General features: G+C 32.9%; 1 protein-coding gene across 1 annotated transcript in view; it reads right to left on the reverse strand.

Moving 5' to 3' along the window:
* The window catches only part of USP34 (ubiquitin specific peptidase 34), a 362663-nt gene that overhangs the window by 223596 nt on the left and 114255 nt on the right, over positions 1-24812 (reverse strand). Inside the window, exons 6-8 of the mRNA XM_044659479.1 lie at positions 18669-18736; positions 14243-14435; positions 13382-13443 (exon numbers count right to left, since the gene is read on the reverse strand). Coding sequence (XP_044515414.1) covers positions 13382-13443; positions 14243-14435; positions 18669-18736 — 323 coding nt within the window. The remainder of the gene's footprint in view (positions 1-13381; positions 13444-14242; positions 14436-18668; positions 18737-24812) is intronic.

Here is a 24812-nt window from a genome sequence, read left to right on the forward strand (position 1 = left end):
ACTCAAATATACAAGGAGTTAAAGCAATTGTATAAAACCTCAAGCCATTCCCCAATTGATAAATGGGCAAGAGACATGAATAGGCAATTTTCAGGTAAAGAAATCAAAAGTATCAATAAGCACATGAGAAAGTGTTCCAAATCTCTAATAATTAGAGAAATGCAAATCAAAACAACTCTGAGGTATCACCTCACACCTAGCAGATTGGCTAAAATGAAAGGAGAAAGTAATGAATGCTGGAGGGGATGTGGCAAAATTGGGACATTAATGCATTGCTGGTGGAGTTGTGAACTGATCCAGCCATTCTGCCTGGCAATTTGGAATCATGCTCAAAGGGCTATAAAAGAATGCCTGCCCTTTGATCCAGCCATACCATTGTTGGGTTTGTACCCCAAAGAGATCATAGATAAATAGACTTGTACGAAAATATTCATAGCTGCGCTTTTTGTGGTGGCAACAAACTGGAAAAGGAGGGTATGTCCTTCAATTGGGGAACGGCTGAACAAACTGTGGCATATGAGGGTGATGGAATACTATTGTGCTCAAAGGAATAATAAACTGGAGGAGCTCCAGGGGAACTGGAGAGACCTCCAGGAACTGATGCAGAGTGAAAGGAGCAGAGCCAGAAGAACACTGTACACAGAGACTGATATACTGTGGTAAAATTGAATGTAATGGACCTCTGTACCAGCAGCAATACAATGACCCAGGACAATTCTGAGGGATCTATGGTAAAGAACGCTGCCCACATTCAGAGGAAGGACTGCAGGAGAGGAAACATATAAGATAAACAACTGCTTGAACACATAGGTCGGGGTGGACATGATTGAGGATGTGGACTTGAAACTACCACACCAATGCAACTACCAACAATTTGGAAATAGGTCTTGATCAAGGACACATGACAAAACTAGTGGAAATGTGCATCGGCCATGGGTGGGGGGTGAAGGGGAAAGTAGGAGCATGAATCATGTAACTGTTAAAAATGAATATTAATAAATGTTTAAATTTAAAAAAATAAAAAAAATAAAAATTTTGCAGCTCCAAGATGCAATTGGTGAGATTTGCTGTTTAAGGTAAAAACTTTTGGAACTGCGACTAATATTAATTTTGAGTTTTGAATTCAGGTATAGGTCTGATAGATCATTGAACTGTATCCACCATTCAAAAGGAAAGACATGACTGATTAATAACCCTGACTCTTACCTAAAGTCAAACAGTGTTTAATCCTTTCCCTGCTTTTTCCTTTCAAAGAGAATTGTTATAATCTAAGCAAAGTGAAATAATTGAAGCCCCAGAAATTTGAATATATATAGCAAACAAATATGTTCCACTACTTACTTAAGACATTGTACCTCAGCCCAAGTTTTTGTTTCAATTGGAGTTATAATGAATCTCTAGTAAGTTAATTCATTTGTAGAATCACTGAAGATGAATCAGATTAACCTATTTACAAAACAACAAACTAACATAACAAAACAAAAAAACCCAGAATTATAATATGGGGGTCTTTTTGTTTTTATTTAAACAGGAAATGAACACCTACAGCAAAGAACCTTTCAGGAACATTCAAATATGAAAAAATCCAGATGACTACTCTGAAGCCCCAACCCACCAAAGCCCAGGATTTGGAGAGAAGCAAAAGAACAGTTCACATGGCATAATAATCCCTGGAAGTGGCAAGCTTCCATAAGACTGATCAATCTTAACTATTAACCCCAGCCCAATTATTTACTATCATTGTGGTTCAGCAACCTTGAAAAATGTAACTTATAATGATGTGTATTCTTGTATTCTAGCATTAGCTATAACTATCTCTGTATCAAATGTAAGTTTTTAAAATATATTTTCCTTTCTAATAACTCGATCTAACCTCACACTTATTCCACCAGAAGATAGCACACCATTACAGAACCACACTTAGCAAGATGTAGTACATACATTTTACACCAAACAATTATTGCAGATTTGATTAGGAAGAAAAGATTCATACCAGACCCTAATATATTGCTTCATAACACAACATAACCCTTAGCAGCATAATAGCATGGACACTTAGAAATAAAAAAAATTTGACTTATAAGTAAGTGGTAAGTGAATATTTGTTTGACTTATGGAACCAAGATTTGGATGCTAACAGAATCAGGCCTAAAAGTAGTTCTCTTAAGCTGTGATAAGTGATGCTTGTCATAAAGTAAAAGGACCTAGAGTCTCTACTAAGCCATAGCAATCCTAACAATCCAACAAAGGCTATGCAAAAACTTCAGAGGAGGATGCTTTGTCCTGGGGGCAGTATTAGTAACTCTAGGATTGGACCACCTGACTCAAAGCAAAAGACTCTGGAGTGGAAGTCATCTTCTACACTAAAGCCATGAAGAAACACTGTGCTCAATACACACAGCATATTCTGAAGCCTCTGAAAAAAGACCCTAGCAAAAAATGAAATTTCAAAAGTTGCATTTCCAAGCAAATAAAACTTTAGCAAAATAGAATTTAGCTTTTTAGCCTTACGCAATCCATACAAGCCATACACTCACTTACCTTCCTTTCATTTGTTTAATTTAAATAAAATAGGAACAAATGTAGCCCCCAGTAGTGAGAGTAGGCTCCAATAAAATCGGAGCCATCAGCTAGCTAGAGCCAGGCACCTATGATCTCACCCAAAGCACCTGATAAGTTCTTGGCTGTCTCTGGCTTGTTCTACTCACTGAAGCAAACATTTCCCTGAGAAACTTTGTTAGATGGTTACACACTGACATACTGAATTATTATCCTATAGAAAACTCTAAGTTTTGGTGACATAAACTAAATCATTGTACTAAGATTGTAAATCAATACTAACCACTGTCCATGTTAAAAGCTTACCTAATTCCTTAGCCAATATCACTTTCTCTATAAAATACTAGCTGTGATCAATAAACCTTACATCTGATTGCTACCTGCTTCATTGGCCCTCTTGATGTGTGTCACCCTTTTCCCCATATCTCATTCTCCTCACCTCTTTGGGACCCCCAAATATTTGTCAGGACCCCTTAGGATCCCCTAACATAGTACTAACTCTTTGAAATCTAGTTCAAAGATTAAAGGTGTTCTTTAAAACAACTTTTTCCAATACCTTTAGTGAGGAATCATACCTCCCAAACATCTTCTAAAGTCTGGCAACACTTTTGCCTCAATTATTTTTTAATATCCCTAACACTTCAATGGATCAGAATCTCAATGTGTATGTTCTCTGTCATTTATTCTACTTCTTCCTCTGGTCCTATAATTCCTGCATATGTCTTTCTCCCATAATTTAGGACCTTCTATAAGGTCTCGAGTATGTTTCCAAGCATTTGGCTAAAAATGTTGCAGATATATAAATGGGTGAAATTAAATGGTAAAATCCTTTATAATGTTAAAAATATCAGATTTTGACATTTTGGGTTACAAACATCACTTAAACATCCGTTCCTTTAGAGCTAAAAATTAGATTCCTCACAAAATGAGACAAATTTATTAAAGATTCATTATCTAAACATTAATTTTGCATATTAATGTTTCCCCCCATTGCCTCAACTCCTGAACAAAAAAAAAGGGGGGGGGGACAACTCACAGCATTTTGCAATATTTTAGCTTGAATATCTAGTTTTTTAATTAGTAAAATTCTACTGGTAATTTTTAAAAAGTTTTGTTGTTTAGTCATTTTTCAGTTTTGTTTGACTCTGTGACCCCATCTGGAATTTTCTTGGCAGAACTACTAAAATAGTTTGCCATTTCCTTATCCAATTTTTAAACATCAGTTCAGACTAATTGGCCCTTCAAAAATTTTGTCAATATTCATTTTATTTCCAATATCTACATATGATGAAAGAATGATTTAATTTGAAATATTCTCAGATATGTAGTAAAATTTACAAAGAACTATTAGTCACATTTCAAATATTTAGAAACTTTCAATATAAGCATGTACAGGAGTAAGTAAGATGGGAAACAGTGCATATTGTGATGAACTGGAGCCCCAGTTCAAATCCTAACAGATAATTTACTAGTTGTTTCACTATTTGACCCTAGTTAAGTCAGCTACACTACTTAACCTCAGAAAATTGTCATAAGAAAAGCATTTTACAAATTTAAAGCATGAGAAAAATGAGGTGTTATTAGTTCTTTCACATTACTTTCTATTTACAGACATCAGCTATGATTATTTACTGTTGAAGTTTGGTACAGGTGGCATTCCCTAATGTATTGATGTTATTTGACATAAAATGCATTAAAATCTAAAAAGTTATATGTCTGTTCACTATTATTATAATTTTGCCAAATTTATTATTTCCTGCATTATATATATTGTCATCATATCATTTTATTTACTACTGCTTTTCAGTATGCTAAATATTTCTCCTAGCAGAATTTTAGTTCCTTTAATACTAAAGAATTTTTTATTTGTTTGCGTCTTTATCCTTAGCATCTAGCACTGAACCTGGGATATAGTAAATGCTTTATTTTAATTGATTCATTTAAACAAAATTTTAGATCATGCTTCTGCTAAAGATTTATGATACACTTTTCAATTATTACTTATACCATATAGCTGCTAAAACTAAAACTGAAAGGTAGCCAGAACTTAAAAAAGTATTTAGGACTGACTTCAATGATGGAAATTAAGTGACTTCAATGATGGAAGGGAAAAAATAATGGATTTAGCTTGAAAGGCTCTCAGTGAAAATTGAGCCTGAGAAAAGGAAAAGAGCCAAAAAAAAAAAAAAAAAATCTCTTTCAGTTCCTGCAGGACAAGACAGTCCTGAAAAATAACAAATACTTGAAGAAAAAGGAAAAGTAGATCCTGTCTCTTTTCCAACACAGGTTAGAAATTTGCCAGTACTGACTATATAGCTCTAATATAAAAGCCAACTTGTTTTTTGTTTTTTTTTTTAAGTCCAAGAAAGGTCAAAGGATAAAAGATCCATCATTACTCATGTACTTAATTCCACATCATTAGTCAACTCTGTTCCTATAGTAAAGGAAAATGTTCCTCCTTCTCCTTTGAAGCTTTTAAGCTTTTATAATTCCCTTTATAGTTTAACATGAAACTCAAGAATGAGAATTTCCTAAGTAATTAGTTTACTAGCAATAATCTTTTGAGACAGCATATTTTATCCATAGTCATTTGTTCTACTTCCTTAACATGGAAGAATTTCTGAACATGAAAGGATTTTATCAGTATGAGATGAGGAAATGAGTGTCTTCTCCTACCAAAACATCTCCTTTGAATGAAAAAGATACTCAAAAAATGAAGTATAATTGGGACCCCCCCTTTCACTTTTCAGTTTCAATTATCCATGTTTGATATAAATCTACCCATGAATGTTCCTTTCATATCTCATCTCAAGTTATAACAAAAGTTTCACTTCTAAACTAAAATAAATGTGTGTATATTCTTTCCTATTCTTTAAAAGTATCTATGTTATTCCTTAGAAAAAGGCAAAACAAAATCAAAATATACCACAATATATAAAACAAATAGCATACAAAGCAGTCATGAAGAATAAAACCAAGGAGTTAACCGAAGAAAACAAAATTATCTAATTAAACATTAAGTTATTTAGAGTATGGTCCAGGAAAACCTGCAAAAGTATTTTTAATTTCATTACTCTAGAAATACCTACAATAATAGATGCCACATTTTGAAAGTTTCAGGTTGCTTTTTTTTACTCAATTTTTAATATGTTCCTGTAACCTGATGGCAAATACGGACACAAAATAGCTAAAATATGACCAACACACACACACACACACACACGCACGCATGCAAGCACGCACAATCTTGAAAAATCTGGAGATGAATAATTCTGGTCAATTAGGAGAGTCTAGAATAAGAAGAGAATGCCTATATGTGTCTATATGAAGTGAGTAAAGATATAGAAATTAGCAGAGACAAAAAAAAAAAGAATTAGGGCAGGATCTAAGTAAAAAAAAAATCTAAAACAAAAGGCAGTCTAAATCAGTTCTTGAGTCTAAAAAAATTTCAAGCTTACTATATACAAATGAATGCTGAAGGCATATTATTTTAGAATACTTAACTTTGCCTTTGATTTGCCATACATAGCACTTCAAATAAAAACAATCTCTTTAGTTACAATAAATTCTAGTATTTTAATTCTTCTCAGAAATATACATTATCCAGGGCAGGTAGGTGCTTAGTAGATTGAGAGCCAGGTTAAAGATGGGAGAGGTCCTTGGTTCAAAGCTGGTCTCAGACACTTCTAAGCTATGTGACCCTGGGCAAATCACTTAACCCCTATTAACTACTCCTTACCACTATTCTGCCTTGAAACCAATACATAGTATTGATTCTAAGCTGGAAGATGAGGATTTAAAAAAAAAGAAAGAAATATACATTATCATAAAAAGATCATTAAAATTATGTCACACTATAGATGTATATTATCCACCTTCCTATTAAAGGCAAGTTAAACATTCTAGAAGTTTTTTATTTACTATATTGTTTAAAATCTAATTTTATTTGGATATCTTTTTCAAAATTTAAAATCAATTTTTTCTGTGTTTAGAAATTTTATATTTTGTAAGAAATATTATTCAAATCTTTTAGCAATGTTATATTTTAGACATTTGGCAGTCACCAATAAAAATCTCTGAATAAAATGTTAAAACTACATATTTTCCATCCAAAAAGAAAAACAGAACACCCACTATAGTATATGATAAACACTACAATTAACATTAAACTAATTGGTAAAATTATATTGTACAAGTATATGAAATTTGAATTATTTACTTCATGTAATCTAGTTGCCTCAGTTTCCTCAACTGTAAAGTAGGGATAATAACATCTGCTTCCCAGAGTTGCGTTAAAATCACACGAAATAATATGTATAAAATGATGGTGCTCTTTAAGAATGGTCATACTTATTATTAAAGAACTAGTCATAATTAATCAGCAAAATAATCAAGAAGACCATGTGGAAAATATATTCTATCAAGCCTAAAAACATCTAAAGTTATTTTAATTCTTCTACTCCCCATAAGAATCTTAGGAATCAATATGTGGTTTATGTCAACTAACCTTGTAGGGCGAAATCTGAACTAAGTCCATTTAGTTTTTTTTATAAAATTAAGACCAACGCTGGGCAATTTAAAATACTTAACTACATTATTAACAGATCCCAAAGTTTTCATGTTCAGAAAAAAATTGCATCAGTGTGCCAAAGAGATACCATTTGATGCAAATTACTTAGTCTCATCTGATGTTTAACTGGAACTCTAAAGTTAATTTTTATCTTCTATCAAAGGAACATGTCACATATCTTTTAAACTTTCTCTTGGTAAAATTCTAAACAACTGGGGCGGAGGCAGGGTTGTCATCCTTTATGAACACTTCAAACCTCTAATTTTTAGGAATAACAGAAGTCAAATATGATCAAGTAACAATGTTAATTCTAAGGTTTCATTTCTATGTCTCTATGCTTCATCCTACCTCATTTCGATCTTCATATCCTTCTCCAAAGCCCACTGCCCATAACATATACAAACCACACCACTATATCTGAAGATCTCAGAAAGGAAAGCCAAAAATCTAAAGAATAAGACAACCCCTGCCTATAAAGAATTTCACAAAACATGTATTCACTCATTTGAAATAAAATTCCTATGTACAAGATACTGCTAATACAAAAATTAAATGGGGAAAAAATAGAACTCTAATGTATACTGGAATTTAATAAAACAAGTTTTTAGAAGGATACAATTAACACTAATTAAAATTATAATGTTAGAAGTAGCTAGAAGTACAAAGATAAGATGATGAGAGTTTCAGATAAGGAAGAGGTCAATTTTCAACTGAGATAATGTGCAAAACTTATTTTAACATTGTGGTATGATACATTCTAACATTCTAATAGGGAGAAATTAACTGTGGCCCTTCAAAAACATGTTCAAAGAGCATCAAGAACTAAAATTAAATAAATACTGGGGATAGATTGGTTCAGTTCTGCAGGTTTAAAGCTGGAAGAGAAAAAAAATAATACTGTAGTAAGGAAAAAAAGGGAGCAGTGTGCTATTTTTTATAATACATAGAAGAAGGGGTGAAAGGAGGAGGTATCAGTAGAACCTAACTCTTAAATGAATCAAAGGAGGGTTAAACAAACTCCAACACATGAACCCCCACACACAAACATAGGTTGTTATAGAAGTACAACACACTTTATAAACAGGGAGTGTGGTGATTCAGAAGGAGATTAATACTGGGGTTGGGAATAGTAGCAAATTTCCTGATCCTGAAGTGGAGATTAGCAAGATTAAAAAAAGTGAAAAGAAAATAACTGAGATCTAAAGGATGCCACTACTCATTTACTGTGGAATGGCTGAACAAATATGAATGTAATGGAATAATACTATGCCACTAAGAATCCTGGAAAGTAGAAACTAATGCACAGTGAATTAAGAAGAACTAAGAAAACAAGTCCCAAGGAATATAACATCATTTAAAAAAAAAACTTTCAAAAACTCCAGAAGACCTGATATTACCTACATCAACAAAAAGTTAATGGATTTAAGCAGCAAAAATGTCCTATATTTTGACATATCCATTGTATGGATTGTCTTGTTTTTTTTTTTAACTATGCTTATCTTTTTTCTTCAGTTTAATTGGAGAAATTTGGAGAACTAGTCATGCCCCAGAAAGAGGAGAAAGGGAGAAACATTTATAAAAATGCAAAGACAACAACAGAAGGAAATTCAGAAGAAAACACAGACAAGTAGGTCATTTTTAAAAGCAATGTGTTAAGTAACAAATAATTTTTTTAAAAAAGCAAACAGGATGAAATGGAGATTCACTGTTTTATTTATAAAACACTTTTCTGTATTCTGTATACATGGAAATGCTCACTTTGAAGAAATTCTAGATTAAAAAATGTTTAATATAATAGTACCTAATGTTTATAGACTGCTTCAAGGTTTACAAAGCATTTTATATATATTCTAATTTGAACCTCACATCAGCCATAAGAGGTAGGTACTATTAACCTCATTTTACAGGTAAAGAAAATAAGGCACAAATAGGTTAAGTGACTTGTCCAAAGTCACATAGCTAATAAACATATAAGGTAGAATTTAAATCCAGTTCTTACTAACTCCAAACCCACTGTCATATCCATTCTTGCATGCTATTTTCTTGAAAAGAAAAAAGAAAAAAAGAAAGAAAATGAGAATTAAACTGAAGATTAAAGGTAAAATAGGAATAAGTGATAAAAACAATATTTCAAAAGGGAAAAAGATAAATATTAAGAGTATGTAATAATGAATAACAATACTGGTGTTGTATTCACTTTGTTTTTTTTGTCTGGACTTCTAATTCCATTGTTATAGGGAATGCAGGTTAATACCTGGACTGCAATTTATAATCTTGGTTCCTAGCTGGCACTAAGAAATTAAATCACTAACAAAGCTATTACTTCCCTGGCAACTTGGGAGATGAAGAATGGGAAAGTTAAACAGCTCAGGTTTAAATCTTGGCTCTATCAGTTCCTACCTGTAAGACTTAAGGGAATCCTTTAACTTTTCTGACTTTCAGTTTCTTTTTCCTCCATAAAAAGGGATAAGGGGAGAAGACTGGTCTAGATTACTTCTATGGTGCCTTCCAGTTCTAAATCTATGATCCTATACATACCATGCTAGTGATTAAATAAAAGAAAATAAAGCTTTCTACTGCTGTCAGACTTGCAAAGTTCTCACCTAAACCCTACAGTAAAGGTATGAAGTTAGCCCAACAGACAGCAGAAACATTGGTCTTTCACATCTAATAATATAGAGATGAGAAGAAGTGAAGGGAATAGACCACTATTCCAGAGCAATTAAACCCAACTAAACATAGGACTTGAACCCAAGCCTTCTTGTCTCAGTATTGAATGATGAAACCAGCACTCAACATGGGAACAAAAAGACCTCATCAAATTCCAGCAGACTAAGTGAGAAGAAGCCAGGGAGGTAGGGAGGAGGAATACCTTCATATATCAGAGATATGTAGAGATAATTTCTTTAGCTAGGAATTTCCTATAACAATAAAATCACAAGCCCAATTCCATACCAAAAGAAGTAGCAGATCTCAAAGAATTTTTTAAAATATAAGTATTTTGTATCAAGTTATGCATACAGAAAAAAGTAAAAGAGATAGTGTATGCCCTACTTCCCATATTGTTCAAAGTTGCCAAAAGGGTTTCATATTTCTTGTTCCATAGCTTAATAAATTTCATTTCAACAGTTATGTTTTCAAGAAAAATAATGAGAATACAAAGAAAATAGTAAATTAAAGCATGTGACAGGAATTGAGCTACAGAAAAAGAAATATCACAGAAAGGCTACATTCTATTGCCACTGATGCACACCTTCCCCCTACCTTTTATTTTTAACTAAAGCAATTTAGCTATAATTTATATATACTGCTTTAAACTTTGTAATGCACTTTATATACATTGCCATTTTATATGCAACAAGGTGGCAAAGTAGAATTATGAACTTGACCTCTTTCCTTATATCTGTAGAATAAGGATAACACCATCATCTATCTCCTAAATAAGGATCAAATGAAATAATATTTGTAATGTACTTTGTAAACTTTAAAAACATATTGTAAATGTTAGCTATTATTACCATCATTCGATCCTCACAATAGTACTATATAGTATTGTTGCAATAACCCTTTAACAGATAAGGAAAATATGGCTAATATTAACCAACTTGCTTGAGGTCATAATATCAAGTAAGTATCTGAGAGAGGATTCATATCTGGAATTTTCTAAGTCAAGCATCCTATTTGCTATATATCAAGTTGTTATTCAATTCTATCTGACTCTTCATGATCCCATTTTTAAAATGAGGAAACTGAGGCAAACAGAATTAAGTGACTTGCTCAGAGTCACAGGACTAGTAAGTGTCTGAGGCCAGATTTTGAACTCAGGTCTTCCTAAATCCAAGCCAGGCACTCTATATACTGTACCACCTTGCTGCCCACAACTATATCACAATGTCCTACAAAATGAGCTAACATCTAAATGCATTCCAAATTTCATTATTTTTATTAAGCTAAAATAAACAAAGTTCAAGAAATGGGACAAATATTCAGGTATATTTCATAATACTGTTAAATATGTCCTATAATAATAAAGAATTAAAAGTGAACAAGTATTTGTAGGACACATTTCCTTTTGATTTGGGAGTTTATATAACAACTGCCAAAAGGTATTGACCTTTTGACACAGATTTAAATTAAAGAAACTAAACAACAACAACTGAAAAGTTCCTTAGTCCAATTAAACATAAGAATAATTAATAAATAAAAAACAGTGTGAAGAGATGGGAAAGAAACTTATAAAGGTACAGATTAAACAATGACAAGAATGAAACTAGTAGGCAAGTTTTAAAGACAAACACGAAACAAAACAGTCTTACATGCCAATTAGTCACATATTGACAAAGTAAGGGTTTCTACCTGAGACATTTTTATAAGATATTTTTAACAGAAATGGCCTTAGCTATGATATTAAATTATAAGTATAAAATCATATGAATTATAAACATAAGCATACTACAAGAATGTTTGCTAAATTTTAGTTATGTGTTCCCATCCACCACTCTCTCCCTGGGAAAGGCAACCTCTTAAACCACAATCTTAGATACTATATAATACATAGTAAATTTTAAACTTTTTTACATTGGAAAATGTTAGATTTCTACATCATTCCATGCACACAAAATCAATGGTCCCATAGTCTAGTAAATAAATAATTATAATATCTTCTACCAATACACAACTCTAAATTCAAGATGGGAGCTAATCGATCAACCAATAAGCATTTAATATGTGTTGGCTACATGACAGGTATTAAACTGGGTTCTAATACAAAGACAAAAGTGAACAAACTTTTCCTGCTCTCAAGGAGCTAACATCACATTAAGAGAGACAATATATTCACATAAGCACATGTGAAATATATATAAAATAAATATAATGCAATTTCAGGGAATGATACCAATATCTGGGAGGATAAAGAAAAGCTTATGTAGAAGAAAACATGCTGAGCTTTAAAGGAAGCTAGGACTTCTAATAAATAAGAAGTAAATTACATTAAGGGGTAACTGTCCAAACAAAAAGGCACAGATATGAGAGATAGCATGTATACCAGAGAATAGCAAGAAGGCCAACTTGAGTAGACTTGAATATGTGAAAGGAAGTAACATGAAATGAGGGAAAAATAAAGTTGTAGTTAGGTGGTGAAAAACTTCAAATATTTCAAAAAGAAGTGTTCATATTGATCTTAAAAGTAATAGAGAGCAATGGAGTTTCTTGAGCAAGAGAGTGATGTGATCAGAGTTGAGCTTTAAGTACATCATTTTGATAGCTGAATCTTGTAGGACAGATAAAGGTCACATCTGATACTCTTAAAACATAAGCCATTACAAGCCCCTACTATGCAGACAAAATTCCGGGAAGCTTTCCTTTCAATTTCCTTCCCACAACCTGTATCTGAAATGTGGACCAATTTTAACCAATCAAGCATGCTTTTTTATTCTTTTTAAATATTTTATTATAAAGTATCACCATCTAATTTTCCCTTCTTGAACACTTTCTGGGCTAACACATAAAAAGAATATTAATATGTTTAGAACTCTTTAATAGTTAAAAATTTTTCTGCATTATTTTAATCCTTATTTAATTGTTCATTAGTCACATAATGACAACCATGTCCTCATTTTAGAGATAAAGAAATAGAATTTCTTGAACTCTAAAAATATCAGATCTTGATATTTCTTTCAGGAAAAATTCTTTTGAGGTTGAATATTTATCTATAATACAACACTAATAGCTAAATTAATAAGGGTAAAGAGAGATTGGTCTATATACTTACATGTGGATATAAATATCAGTTTGATGATAAAGTAAAAATGTAAACTAGAAGAGTATAATCTTTTCTTAGAAACTGACTTTTAAGAAATTATTTCCAAGACTATAACCAGAAATAATCTAGTTAATATGAGCATATTGTAAAAAGGGATATGTATATGAATGCTACAAACTTCAAATTTCTTTCCCCAGTCATTCCTGCTTTTTTAAACCAAAATGATATATGTGAAATTATTAAAACCATAGAATTAAGGTTGAATTTTAAATTTAATTGCTTTGAAGAACTTCTAATTTAAAAGATACTATGAAGCCTTGAGACAAAGCACTTACAGAAGGCACACTATGTCAGTCATATATATCAGATTACAGATATATATCACTGAAAAATCTACATCTACAAAAGACCATATTAGGAGACATGAATCTGTGGAAGTATATACAATATACCTGTGGAGAAGTACTCAAAATGATATTTTTACTTACGTTTCTGTGTCTGAAACTAGGGATTCATTATTGCACACATCATTGAAAGTGTGAAGCTGATTCTGTTATTAGAAAAAAGAAACCACTTCAAAATACAGGCAAGAAGGTCTTCCTACCACTTAGAAGTTTTAAGAAACCAAGCAATATTAACAATTAGGAATTAGATAAAAATATTATTTTAAAAATAGGTATATACATATTGAACTCTCCCAATTCAGCACTACAATTTCATTGGTTATATCAACATTAAAAAAAAAAATTTGAGAAGCCAAAGCAACATTTAAAAAACCAGTTAAGAAAAATTTCATTGACATTTTATCCTTGATTTATCAACAACCTATATCACAGATAAATTCAAAAATGTTGCCAATATTAATTTTTAAAAAACAACTTCTAAGAAAGCTCAAAACCAAAAGATTTTTCATCAACTTGATTTAAAAAGTTCTCTAAAAATGCTTTACCTACCTCTCCAATGTTTTTAAAAGGAACTCAGAAGTATGAAAGTTAAAAAATAACAGCTGACTATTTTCAAGGGAAAAAATATCTAAAGATTCTTGAGTATTTAGTCAAAGGCAAATCTAGCACTTGGATTCACTAGGCAAAGAAATGCTTAATGGAACTGGTCAATCAAAACTATATATTTTTTAAAATCTATATTGGTTTAGATACAATATTCTTATAAGTTAAATGCAATGGAGAATCTCAATGTTCCTTTTACAAATGAGTCCCAGTCAATAATAAATAATTGTGGTAAATAAATTTAAAAGATAAAGAATTAGATGAATTTCAATCTTAATTTCTACCCTAGGCAAACAACGAAAAGATTTTCAAAATAAATTACAAAAAACACATGTAACTTACTGTTATTTGACTTAATCCAGCCAGCCTCATTGTCAATGTAGGTGACATAAAGTATTTAAATGCAAGATCAAGGCTTTCTTTATCAAAGCATAAGGCTGTATCCAATGGTTCTTTCACTGTGCTCCACATTAAATCAGCCATGTTTCTAGCAGCACTCTGTCTTAAGTCCTGGTCAGAAAGTTTGCATAAATACCTAAAATAAATATTTAAAATGTGAAGGAAGGTAGTCTTGTGGTAGTGGATCTCAAACTGTACTATAAAGCAATAATCATCAAAACAGTCTGGGACAGAATAAAAAATAAAATGATGGATCAATGGAATAGATTAGATATACAATATACGGGGGTAAATGAATGTAGCAACCTAGTGTTTGAAGATTCCAGCTTTTGGGATAAGAACTCACTATTTAACAAAAACTACTGGGAAATCTGAAAAAGAATATGGTACAAACTAGGTATAGACCATTTTCTTACATCCTATGCCCATACAGGCAACCCTATAGTGCACATGCCAGAGAGGGCTACTCCCTTCCCCCTCTCCACGCATGCCTAAGGACATTTCTCACATCATCCACCTCTCTGTCCAGCAGTCCAATGAGAGCACTTCCTCCTTCCCCTGTCTAGGATAAGACAGGGCTCACATATACCATGAGGGCTGCCGTATGGGCACTCAGTGTCTAAAAAGTTCACCATCACTGTCCTATATATACCAAGATAAGATCAAAATGATCTACTTTGTTATTTACATATAAAGAGTGACACCATAAATAAATTAGGTGAATATAGGATAGTTTACCTGACAGATCTATGGAGAAGGAAAGAATTTATGACCAAACCAGATAGAGAGCATTTTAAGATATGAAATGAATAATTTTGATTATATTAAATGTTTTTTGTTCAAACAAAACCAACATAAACAATATTAGAAGGGAAGCAACAAATTGCAGAAGGGTATTTTAATAGCAAATTTCTCTGAGAAAGGTCTAATTTGCCAAATTTACAGAGAACTATATCAAATTTTTAGGAATACAAGTCATTACTCACTTGATAAATGGTCAAAGGATATGAACAAGCAGTTTTCAGATGAAGAAAGTAAAGCTATCGATAATCATATGGAAAAATATTTTAAATCCCTCTTTATTAGAGAAATGCAAATTACAACAACTCTGAGGTACCACCTCATATGTATCAGGGATCAATATGACAGTAAAGTGATAAATGTTGGAAGAGGCAAAGTTGGGACACTAATACATTGTTGGTGGAGTATTGAACTGATCTAACCATTCTGTAAGTCAAATGGAACTAGGGCTATAAAATTGCAAATACCAATTGATCATCTAAGATCACCCCTGGGACTGTATATCAAAGAGATCATAAAAAAGGGGAAGGATCTACTTGTGCAAAAATATTTATTAGCTCTTTTTGTGGTAGCAAAGAACTGAAAATTATGGGGCTGTCCATCAATTCAGAAATGGCTGACCAAATTGTGGAATGTGTCAGTGATGAAATAATATTGTGCTATAAGAAATGATAACCAAGATGATTTCAGAAAAAGCTAGAAAGATCTACATGAACTGACAGAGAGAAATAAGCAGAACCAAGAAAACACTGTAGATAGTAGCAACAATATTGACAACAGCCAACTGAAAAATTAGCTACTCTCAATAATACAATGATTAGGAACAATTCTGAAGGGCTCATAATGACAAAAAATACTATCCACCTCTAGTGAAAGAACTGTTGGAGTCAAAATGTAAATCAAAGCATGATTTTTCACGTTAGCTATTTGGGTTTTTTGAGGGTTATGGTTTTACTAGAGTATTCTCATACAAATATGAACAACATAGAAATGTTTTTCATAATATGTATAAACCCAGATCAAGTTGTTTACCAGTCATAGGAAGTGGGAGGGAAAGAAGAAAGACAATTTGGATCATATAACTTCAGAAAACTTATGTGGAAAATTGTTATTACATACAATTTGTAAAATAAAATCTTTGAATAAAAAATAATAATAAAATAAATTTGGAAGATAGATCTGTAAATTAACTCTACCTCAAATCTTTAAAATATCCCATCAGAAAAAGTCTAACTACTTGCTATAAAACCAGTCTCAAATTAATTTAATTAACAAATACAAATAACTTCCAAGTGTTAGAAGGAAGTTAGGGATGGGGGGATTTCAAAGAAAAGAACAGATTTATAACCAAAGTTAAAATAATAGCAATCTAAAAATGGTACACATTCCAAAAATGTATTTTCATGGTGTATTGATAAGCAAAAAAAAAAAAAAAAGAGAGAGAGAGACAGGAATCTTAATTAAAATAGAACATTAAGCAAAGATATGGTAATGTCTTTAAATTAATTTTTTCCCTGCCACAAAAGAACTAACTCAGAAATAACAAGTGAATCAACCAATTCAATCCACAGATTTTTAAACATAAAACACATATGCTTTGGCAATAAATGAGTTATTGCTTTTATCCTGGTTTTAAAAAAAAACACAAGAACTCAAGTTTGTTTTGCACAATGTTAATGTTTGAAAACAAGAGGGGATTCCTAATAGAAATATAGTAACAGGGGGCAGCTGGGTAGCTCAGTGGATTGAGAGCCAGGCCTAGAGACGGGAGGTCCTAGGTTCAAATCCGGCCTCAAGACACTTCCCAGCTGTGTGACCCTGGGCAAGTCACTTGATCCCCATCACCTACCCTTACCACTCTTCCACCTATAAGTCAATACACAGAAGTGAAGGGTTTAAAATAAAAAAAAAAAAGAAAGAAAGAAAGAAAAAAGAAATATAGTAACAATAGGCTCCATGGCAGAATTTCATTATTTTTACTATAATATAATTTTACTAAAATGATTATGCTTAATATTTATATTCCTAGTCTATAGAGAAGAAATAATCAAAGATTATCATCTTTAAGTGAAAAAAAAAAGGAAAGAGTAAAAATAGATTCGCTCTTCTCTTCCCCCTCTGCTACAACTCTCCAGTAATCAAATTATTTCATTAACCAATAAAACACAAAAGTACACAGTCCTTTTCCTTTCAAGAGATTACAGATTTTTAGATACGGAATGAAAACTAAGAAAACTATCAAGGGAATAGCTAAGGACCAATCTGTCATAGGATCATAACAATTTGGAACAGATGATAAATGCTTGGTGATGATACTATTGAGTACCAAACATCATATTAAAATAAGAAAATGGATGCCCAGAGATGTTATGTAATGAGCTTTTAAGGTCACAGAAAAGGCACCTTGTGAAGAGAATTAAGAGAGTGGTATATGAAGGAAGCAGTATTATGGTGGATAAAGTGTGGGATATGGAAGCAGAAAGAGCTTAAATTTTGCCTTTGACATTCCCTACTAATCACATCTCAGGCAACAGGAGTCAAAAAAGAAATAACAAAAACCTGGTTGGCCCTGAACTAGTAACTTAAACCTCTGTGTGCCTCAAAAAACTCCCTAGGACTTATTTTTAAGTAAATAATTACTAAAGCTAAAGTAACAGTTAAAGAAAATAGATAATGAAGCTTAAAAGTAGGCAGAGACCTATCATCTAGTTTGATTCTATAAGTTTAGACATAGAAAACCTAAGCTACAGAGCGAAGATATGAAAGAGGTCAAACAAACAGAGAGGTACTATACCAGCAGCTATATAAAAGAGTAAAAAAATAAAAATAAAAATAGCTTTACTTGTATTTATAGGAACCTAGGAGTTTACTTGTTGTGAATAGCACCTAAATGAAATTTAGTAACTAAGATGGTTGGAATTCAGTTCAGTTGCATACTGTCTAATAGCTCTATTCCAGTATGTTTGGAGCGGCTGGTTTCACAATAGGCCAGAATTTACTATTATGTAACAGAAGAAATAAATGAACAATTAACTCAGCTAAAAGAGAAATATGGCAAAGCTGTAATACCAAGTGCAAGGGCAAGAAAGATTCCCCCACAATCTTACAGACTATTATAGCTCAAAAAACTTGGGAGACAACTTAAAATTCAATTCACTATTCTGATGACTGATGATCATGTGTGATCCTGAGTAAGCCACAGGTCAGGTTTTAGGGACTCCTTTTACTCATCTCTAAAATTAGGAGACTAAATTAGTCCATCTCTAGATCTATACCCTATAATCCTAAAATCACCTTTGGCAGGGGAACAGAAGCTACCAGCCTCTCCAAACCTCCTCTCCCCTCCAAAGAAATGAAAGAAATTAGTTTTCCATTAGGAAAATGGTTTCTAAAAGAGGTTCTAAATATGGCATTTAAAAAACATAACAAAGTAACATGGAAGTAATAACAAAATCTGAGCCTCAAACTCCAAAATAATTGAGGAACTTTCTAGCTCTAAGATAATAAATATATAATCATTCACATAATGTGATACAAATATTAAATTAACTTAAAAATGAAAACTTACCTGATAACATAGGTCCTAAATGGAATAATATGCTGCATGACAGCAGGTATATGCAGCCATATTCTAATCTATGAAAAAATAAAAAGATGTTATTTTCTACACAATTATATAATAAAGATCACAAGCAAACAAACATATAAAACTGATATGGTTTAGTATCTTGCCATTCAAAAAGGTACATTTCACTATGGGATATGAGAGGCAATGAGGTTTAGTATTAGTACAGAGCTAACCTCAGAGCCTGGAAAACCTGGTTCAAGTACAAATCCTGGCATATATATAAAAGCTATATGACTAAGAACAAAATCATTCAACCTCTTAGTATTCTAGGAAACACTCTTAGAGACAATAAATAGTAAAGGAGATGAGCCTCACTGAAAGAGGGAGTTTCTTCATCTGATATCTCCTTATACTAATGAAATCAAAGATTGCCATTCCTATCACCCATTCTAAAAGGTCAAGACATAATGTTAAATATAAAGTAGTTTTTTATATTTTAAAAAATTATAAACAACTTATTTTTTTAAGGCAACACATTGAGAAGTATCACAAACTCCTCTGGTTCATAATCTTGGCTGTAATCTATCTTTCCAGACTTCTTGAACATTATTTACTCTCCTTTTAAAAATGTTTCACTCAAAATGACCTTGTTCTTTCTTCTACATGGCATTCCATGTCCTGTCTATATACTTATAATAGAAAAAACAACCCCATGTTCTGAAAAAATTCTCTAACACTCACATAGTAGGGATTCTTCAAGGCTCTGTTTAGGCTCCTGTCACTTGCTACAGGAATCAAAACCACATCCAACAAATTTCTAATCTCTCTTCTTATTCTATACAGTTGCATTTGTTGATTAAGTACAATCACCAAACATTTATAAAGGGTTATACTAAGCCCTAGTAATTAGATCAAGCAAAACCAAATCCCTGCTATTAAATTCTATGGAAAAGAGAGGAAAGAAAAATGAAGATTACACACACATGCAAGAGGTGATTTATCTAACTCTTCAAGGAAGGCAAGGATTCATGTTAGAAAGAAAAGCATTCCAGGCTTGAGGGAGAGCCAATGCAAAGGCATGGAGAGGTGAGAGTAGGTACTATCTGTGAGGAATAAAAAGGAGGCTATTAGAGGTAGACCACAGAGCTGTGGGAGGGGGACTATATAAGAAGAGTGGAAAGATAGGAAGAAGCCTGGTTGTGAAAAGCTTTAATTGTTAAAGAAATTTTTTTGATCTTGGGTATTTGATCTTGGGTATATCAGGGAGCCATTGCAGTTTAAGTTAAGTATAATCGAAGCAATATTTTCAGGGGCCCTGAGCTTCTCCTAGATTACCAAGGCAAATCCATCTAAATGCATAAACAATCTCATTCTATCACATCTCCAACAGAGTCCCACTCTACCTTCAATTTCTACCTCTAAAATGATTCCTTCTCTACTGCCTACAAATATGCCCAAATCTCTCCCAATCTCAAAAAATCCACAATAAATCATTCCATCCTTATCATAGATTGTCTTATCTCTTCCACCCTTTGTGGTTTAACTCCTTGAAAAGGCCATCTACAATAAGTGCCTTCACTTCCTCTCTTCTTACTCTCTTCATAATACTTTACAATCTTGATTCTAATCTCAGCATTCTACTATTCTCTCAAAGTTACCAGATCACCACCTTCTCCTTAATACTCTCTTCTCTCTAGGTTTTCACACTCACTCCTACCTATCAGAAAACTACTAAAATCTTCTCTGCTAGACACATCCGGATCACATCCTTTAACTATGAATGTCCTAGGCTCTCTTTCTCAATCCATAATCACTTCTCCTAGTGAGCTCCTATAGATTTAATTATTGTCCCTATACAGATCTTTCTCAAAGCTATAAATCCTGTCCTAACCTCTCTACTGGCCTCAGTCTCACATCACCAATGCCTTTCAGACAAATCAAAACAGATTAAGATATCTGGAAGACATCTTAAATTCACTATGTCCAAAACCAAAATTGTTTTCCCCATAAAACCATCCTATCTCCTTCCAAATTTCCCTATTACTGTTAAGGATACTATCATATCCTCCCAATCCTTAAGCTCAAATTCCTAGGTGTCATCCTTAACTCCTCATGATCTTTCATTCATAATATTCGATCTGTTGCCAAGGCCTGTCAATTTCACATTTGTAATACTTATTAAATAGATCTCTTCTCTCTCTTTCCCACTGATATTACCAACACTCTAGCACAGGCCCTCTTCATCCCAAGTTTTTGGACTACTGCAAAAGCCTGTTTGTTGGTTGGCCTGCCACCTCCCCACTCCAATCCATCTTCTGTTGATACACTGAAATGATTTTTCTAAAGGGGAGTTCCAACAATGTCAACCCCTCTAATCAATAAACTCCAGTGGCTCCCTATCAATTTTAGAATCAAATATAAAATCCCCTGTTTAGCAACTTAGTCCCTTTCTACTTTTCTAGACATCTTATACCTTACTTACTCTCCACCACATACTCTTTCTTTCTTTCTTTTTTTTTTTTAAACATTTTTAAACCCTTAACTTCTATGTATTGGCTCCTAGGTGGAAGAGTGGTAAGGGTGGGCAATGGGGGTTCAAGTGACTTGCCCAGCACCACATATTCTTTCACTTACTCTTTTATTCAGTGACACTGGTCTCAGCTTAACATAATCTGGGGTCCTCTCTAAATATCCATGTTCAATAATTTCCCTCCTCTATAAATAAGTAAATTACTTTGGGAGTTGTGTCAACTAACAAGTTTTCACTTTTTTGAGTGTCTGCTATGCTTCAGGCAATATGGTCAATACCAAAATAAAAAAAAAGATAAAAAAATTTTGCTGCCTTGAAGGGATACACATTCTAATGGGAGATAAAAGTGTAAATAACTAGATACATTTAGAAAAATATTATATATCTAAAATGACAACTTTGTTCCTTTCTCAGAGAGATTTTCTAATGTACCTTTTGCAAGAGTCACAAGCCAGAAAGAACTAGCAAACTAGCTGAACAAGTTAAAAAGTGACCTATTAAACTTTTAAGCGTCCCAGTATGAAAACCAAAATCAAGTCTAGTAATCATCTTTCCTTATATGACAAAATAATATACCACATTGATCCAATTAAGCGCTATAGAACACTTCATTAGCTGTGTAACATAAATCAGCATTGCTGTATAGCTACATTTCACTGAAAAAATGAAGCCATAAAAATGTACACCCTTAGCAGCAAATTCCCTCTTCTCTCCTGTTCCTCATTCCATAATATTCAGATGTCTCTTCTGCTATCTCCTTATCCTCTAACAATAAGAGGTAACCTCTCTTTTTGCCAAAACAAATTCTTCTAACATAAAAATATCTGGAAGAAAGACCTGAAAGGAGAATAGCTTATAACAGAAGGTGGTAAACTCATCCAAAAAATGGATATAATGAAAATTAGAATAAAATAAACAGCATGGCTCTATGACACAATAAGAAATAGTATAATAAAAATCAAAAGATTTTTTAAAAAGTTAAGTTGATTTAAAAAAATCCTATCCTGGTAAAAACTTCAATGAGACATCATTCAAAAATCATTGAGGCACCTAAAACTCATGATTTTAAAAAAAAAGAAGTCTGGACACTATTTCAAGAAATCATTAATCAAAACTGCCCATATATATTAGAATGAGAGGGTAAAGAAAGAATCTATTTCTAAGAGTATTCCCCAAAGAAATTGTTCCAGGAGTCTAATAGCTCAAATCCAGAGCATCTACACATCATAGAAAAAAATACTACAAACATCTAAAAAGAAGCAGCTCAAGTACCAAGGGACTTCTGTCAGGACCACTAAAAAGCTAGCTAACAGCTTCCACTATAAATCTATAAATGAGATGTAGCAATAGTAGCAGTGGTGGTGGTGGTGGTGGTGGTGGTGTTGGCTACAGTAATAGTTGCTGTAATAGTAACAGCTAGTATCTATACTGCCTACTGTGTCACATACTATGCTTTACACATAATATCTCACCTGATCTTCATGACAATTCTGTAAAATTGGTGCTGTTATTATCTCATTTTACAATTAAGAAAACTGAAGCATTAAGGTTAAATTACTTATCCAAGGTCACACAGCTAGTATCTGAGCATTTGAAACTCTGACAAGATAGTGGTCTAACTATAAAAAGTTGGGGGCAGCTAGGTGGCTGAGTGGATGGAGAGCCAAGCCTGAAGACAGGGGTTCTGAGCTCAAATCTTCCCTCAGACAATTCTTAGCTATGTGACCCCGGGCAAGTCACTTAACCTCAACTGCCTAACTCTTTTGTCTTGGAACTTATATTTAGTATTCATTCTAAGACAGAATGTAAGGGTTTAAAAAATAATAATAATAATCAGCCAGTGGAGGGATGAGTCCTACATTACTAATGTACCTTTTCCTAGTTGTTAAAAATTAATAAACACTTAGGAAAATCAACTACACTAAATGCTAGGGATACAAAGAAAGGCAAATGACAATCCCAGTTCTCAAAAGGCTCACAATCTAATGGAGGAAGAACACAGAAAAAGTAGCAGAAAAAGTCCAGGACAGGGGAGGCTAAAAAGGAGAGTAGTCAGCACAGAGCAGGAACATATAATCTAGAAGGAAATTATAAGATAGCTATCCTTTTGCCTCCTCCCTAAAAACAGGATCTGGGAAGAGTTCTACAATGTCCACCCCTCAATCCACTCTAGTCAGAACCTGGAGAGAGGAGCCAAGAAACAGTAGGTATTGAGGTGTGGTAAGTTTCAGAATTGATGTAATCTTGCTGGAAGATGAGTTTTTAAAGACCATGATCAAATACAGGAAAGCAGCCAGGTAGGAAATAATCATTTTCATTGTTTATGACATTATTTAGCACTTGCTATAGGTCCAGTACCTAATTCTGTTTCAGAGAAAGCATTCATGACATAAAAGCATGAAGGTACTATACTGTCTGTAAATCTGCCTTGTTCCTTAATCCTGAACTTTGCTTTTCTCATTATTTCTCATCATCCTCACCTCTTCCCACCTTTGCCTTGAAGTCACCAAGTATCAAAGCATTATGTTGACTTAATTTGAAGTTAATTAATCAGATCTTCATAGAATTTCTCTACCTCTTCACCATCTGCAACTGATATTGATACATACACTGTAATTATTTTCATAGTGTTCTGTTAACAAATCTTTAACATGAATACTGCAAAATGAGATGACCAAAGATCCTATTAAATATCTATCATTGCTTTTGGACAAATAGTAAAGCAAATTCCACCAATTCATTTTCTCTCTAAGTAGTACCTATCCTTTATGACAAAGAAAACTTTATTAAGCTGTAAGTATATGCTATGCACTAGGGATAAAAATATAAACAAGATAATCCCTGCCCTCAAAGAGCTTACATTTTAATGATTAAAGGAAAAACAGAAAAGAAAGCTTTGGGGGGATGGGTGTGTGAAGGGTAAGTAGACCCATGTGTTAGAAGCTTAGTGACATGTATTCAAAGGGCCAGGAAGTAGTATCTAAGTCTGACAAAGAAAAAGCTCATCTATCAGATCCAGAAGAATCATGATTGCGATGGAAAAGGAGAGATGAAAAGGATGATGGCCAAAGTATAAATAGTATGATAAAGAGATTACTTGAAATTTAGCTGCCACTTCATTCTAATTTCAGTTAAGAATTACAAAGTCAAGATTGATATGAATCTACTCATCAGCAGTTTCCTCACTTGGTCACTAAACAGGGATCTCATTCACAAAGTATCAATAACCAAATTAAAGCTTAAAGACTGAATAAAAGCTTAATAACTGCTAGCAAACCTTTCTCTTTTCTACCATTGTGCCACTGTCACTATAAAGCAGGAAGGGGCCAAAAGACTGTCATTTCATATTTTTAATTTCACGGACAAAACTATGGTGCTATATGACCAAAGAAATTATTACCTTCCATAAATATGCACTGCTAAGGGGGGGAAAAAAACAAAAACTAAGTTCATGACTGGCATTGCTATGGTCAAAAAGCAATTTCGATGAACAATAAGACTAAAAATTTAGGTCTTAAATACAAAGACAGTAGATATAGCTAAAATGAAGACTTTGTAAAAGTACTAAGTGAGTTATTAATATCTAGATCTATGCCAATAAAAGATATTTTGTG

The sequence above is a fragment of the Gracilinanus agilis genome, chromosome 2 (genome assembly GCF_016433145.1).
Source record: "Gracilinanus agilis isolate LMUSP501 chromosome 2, AgileGrace, whole genome shotgun sequence".
NCBI classification, from domain to species: domain Eukaryota; kingdom Metazoa; phylum Chordata; class Mammalia; order Didelphimorphia; family Didelphidae; genus Gracilinanus; species Gracilinanus agilis.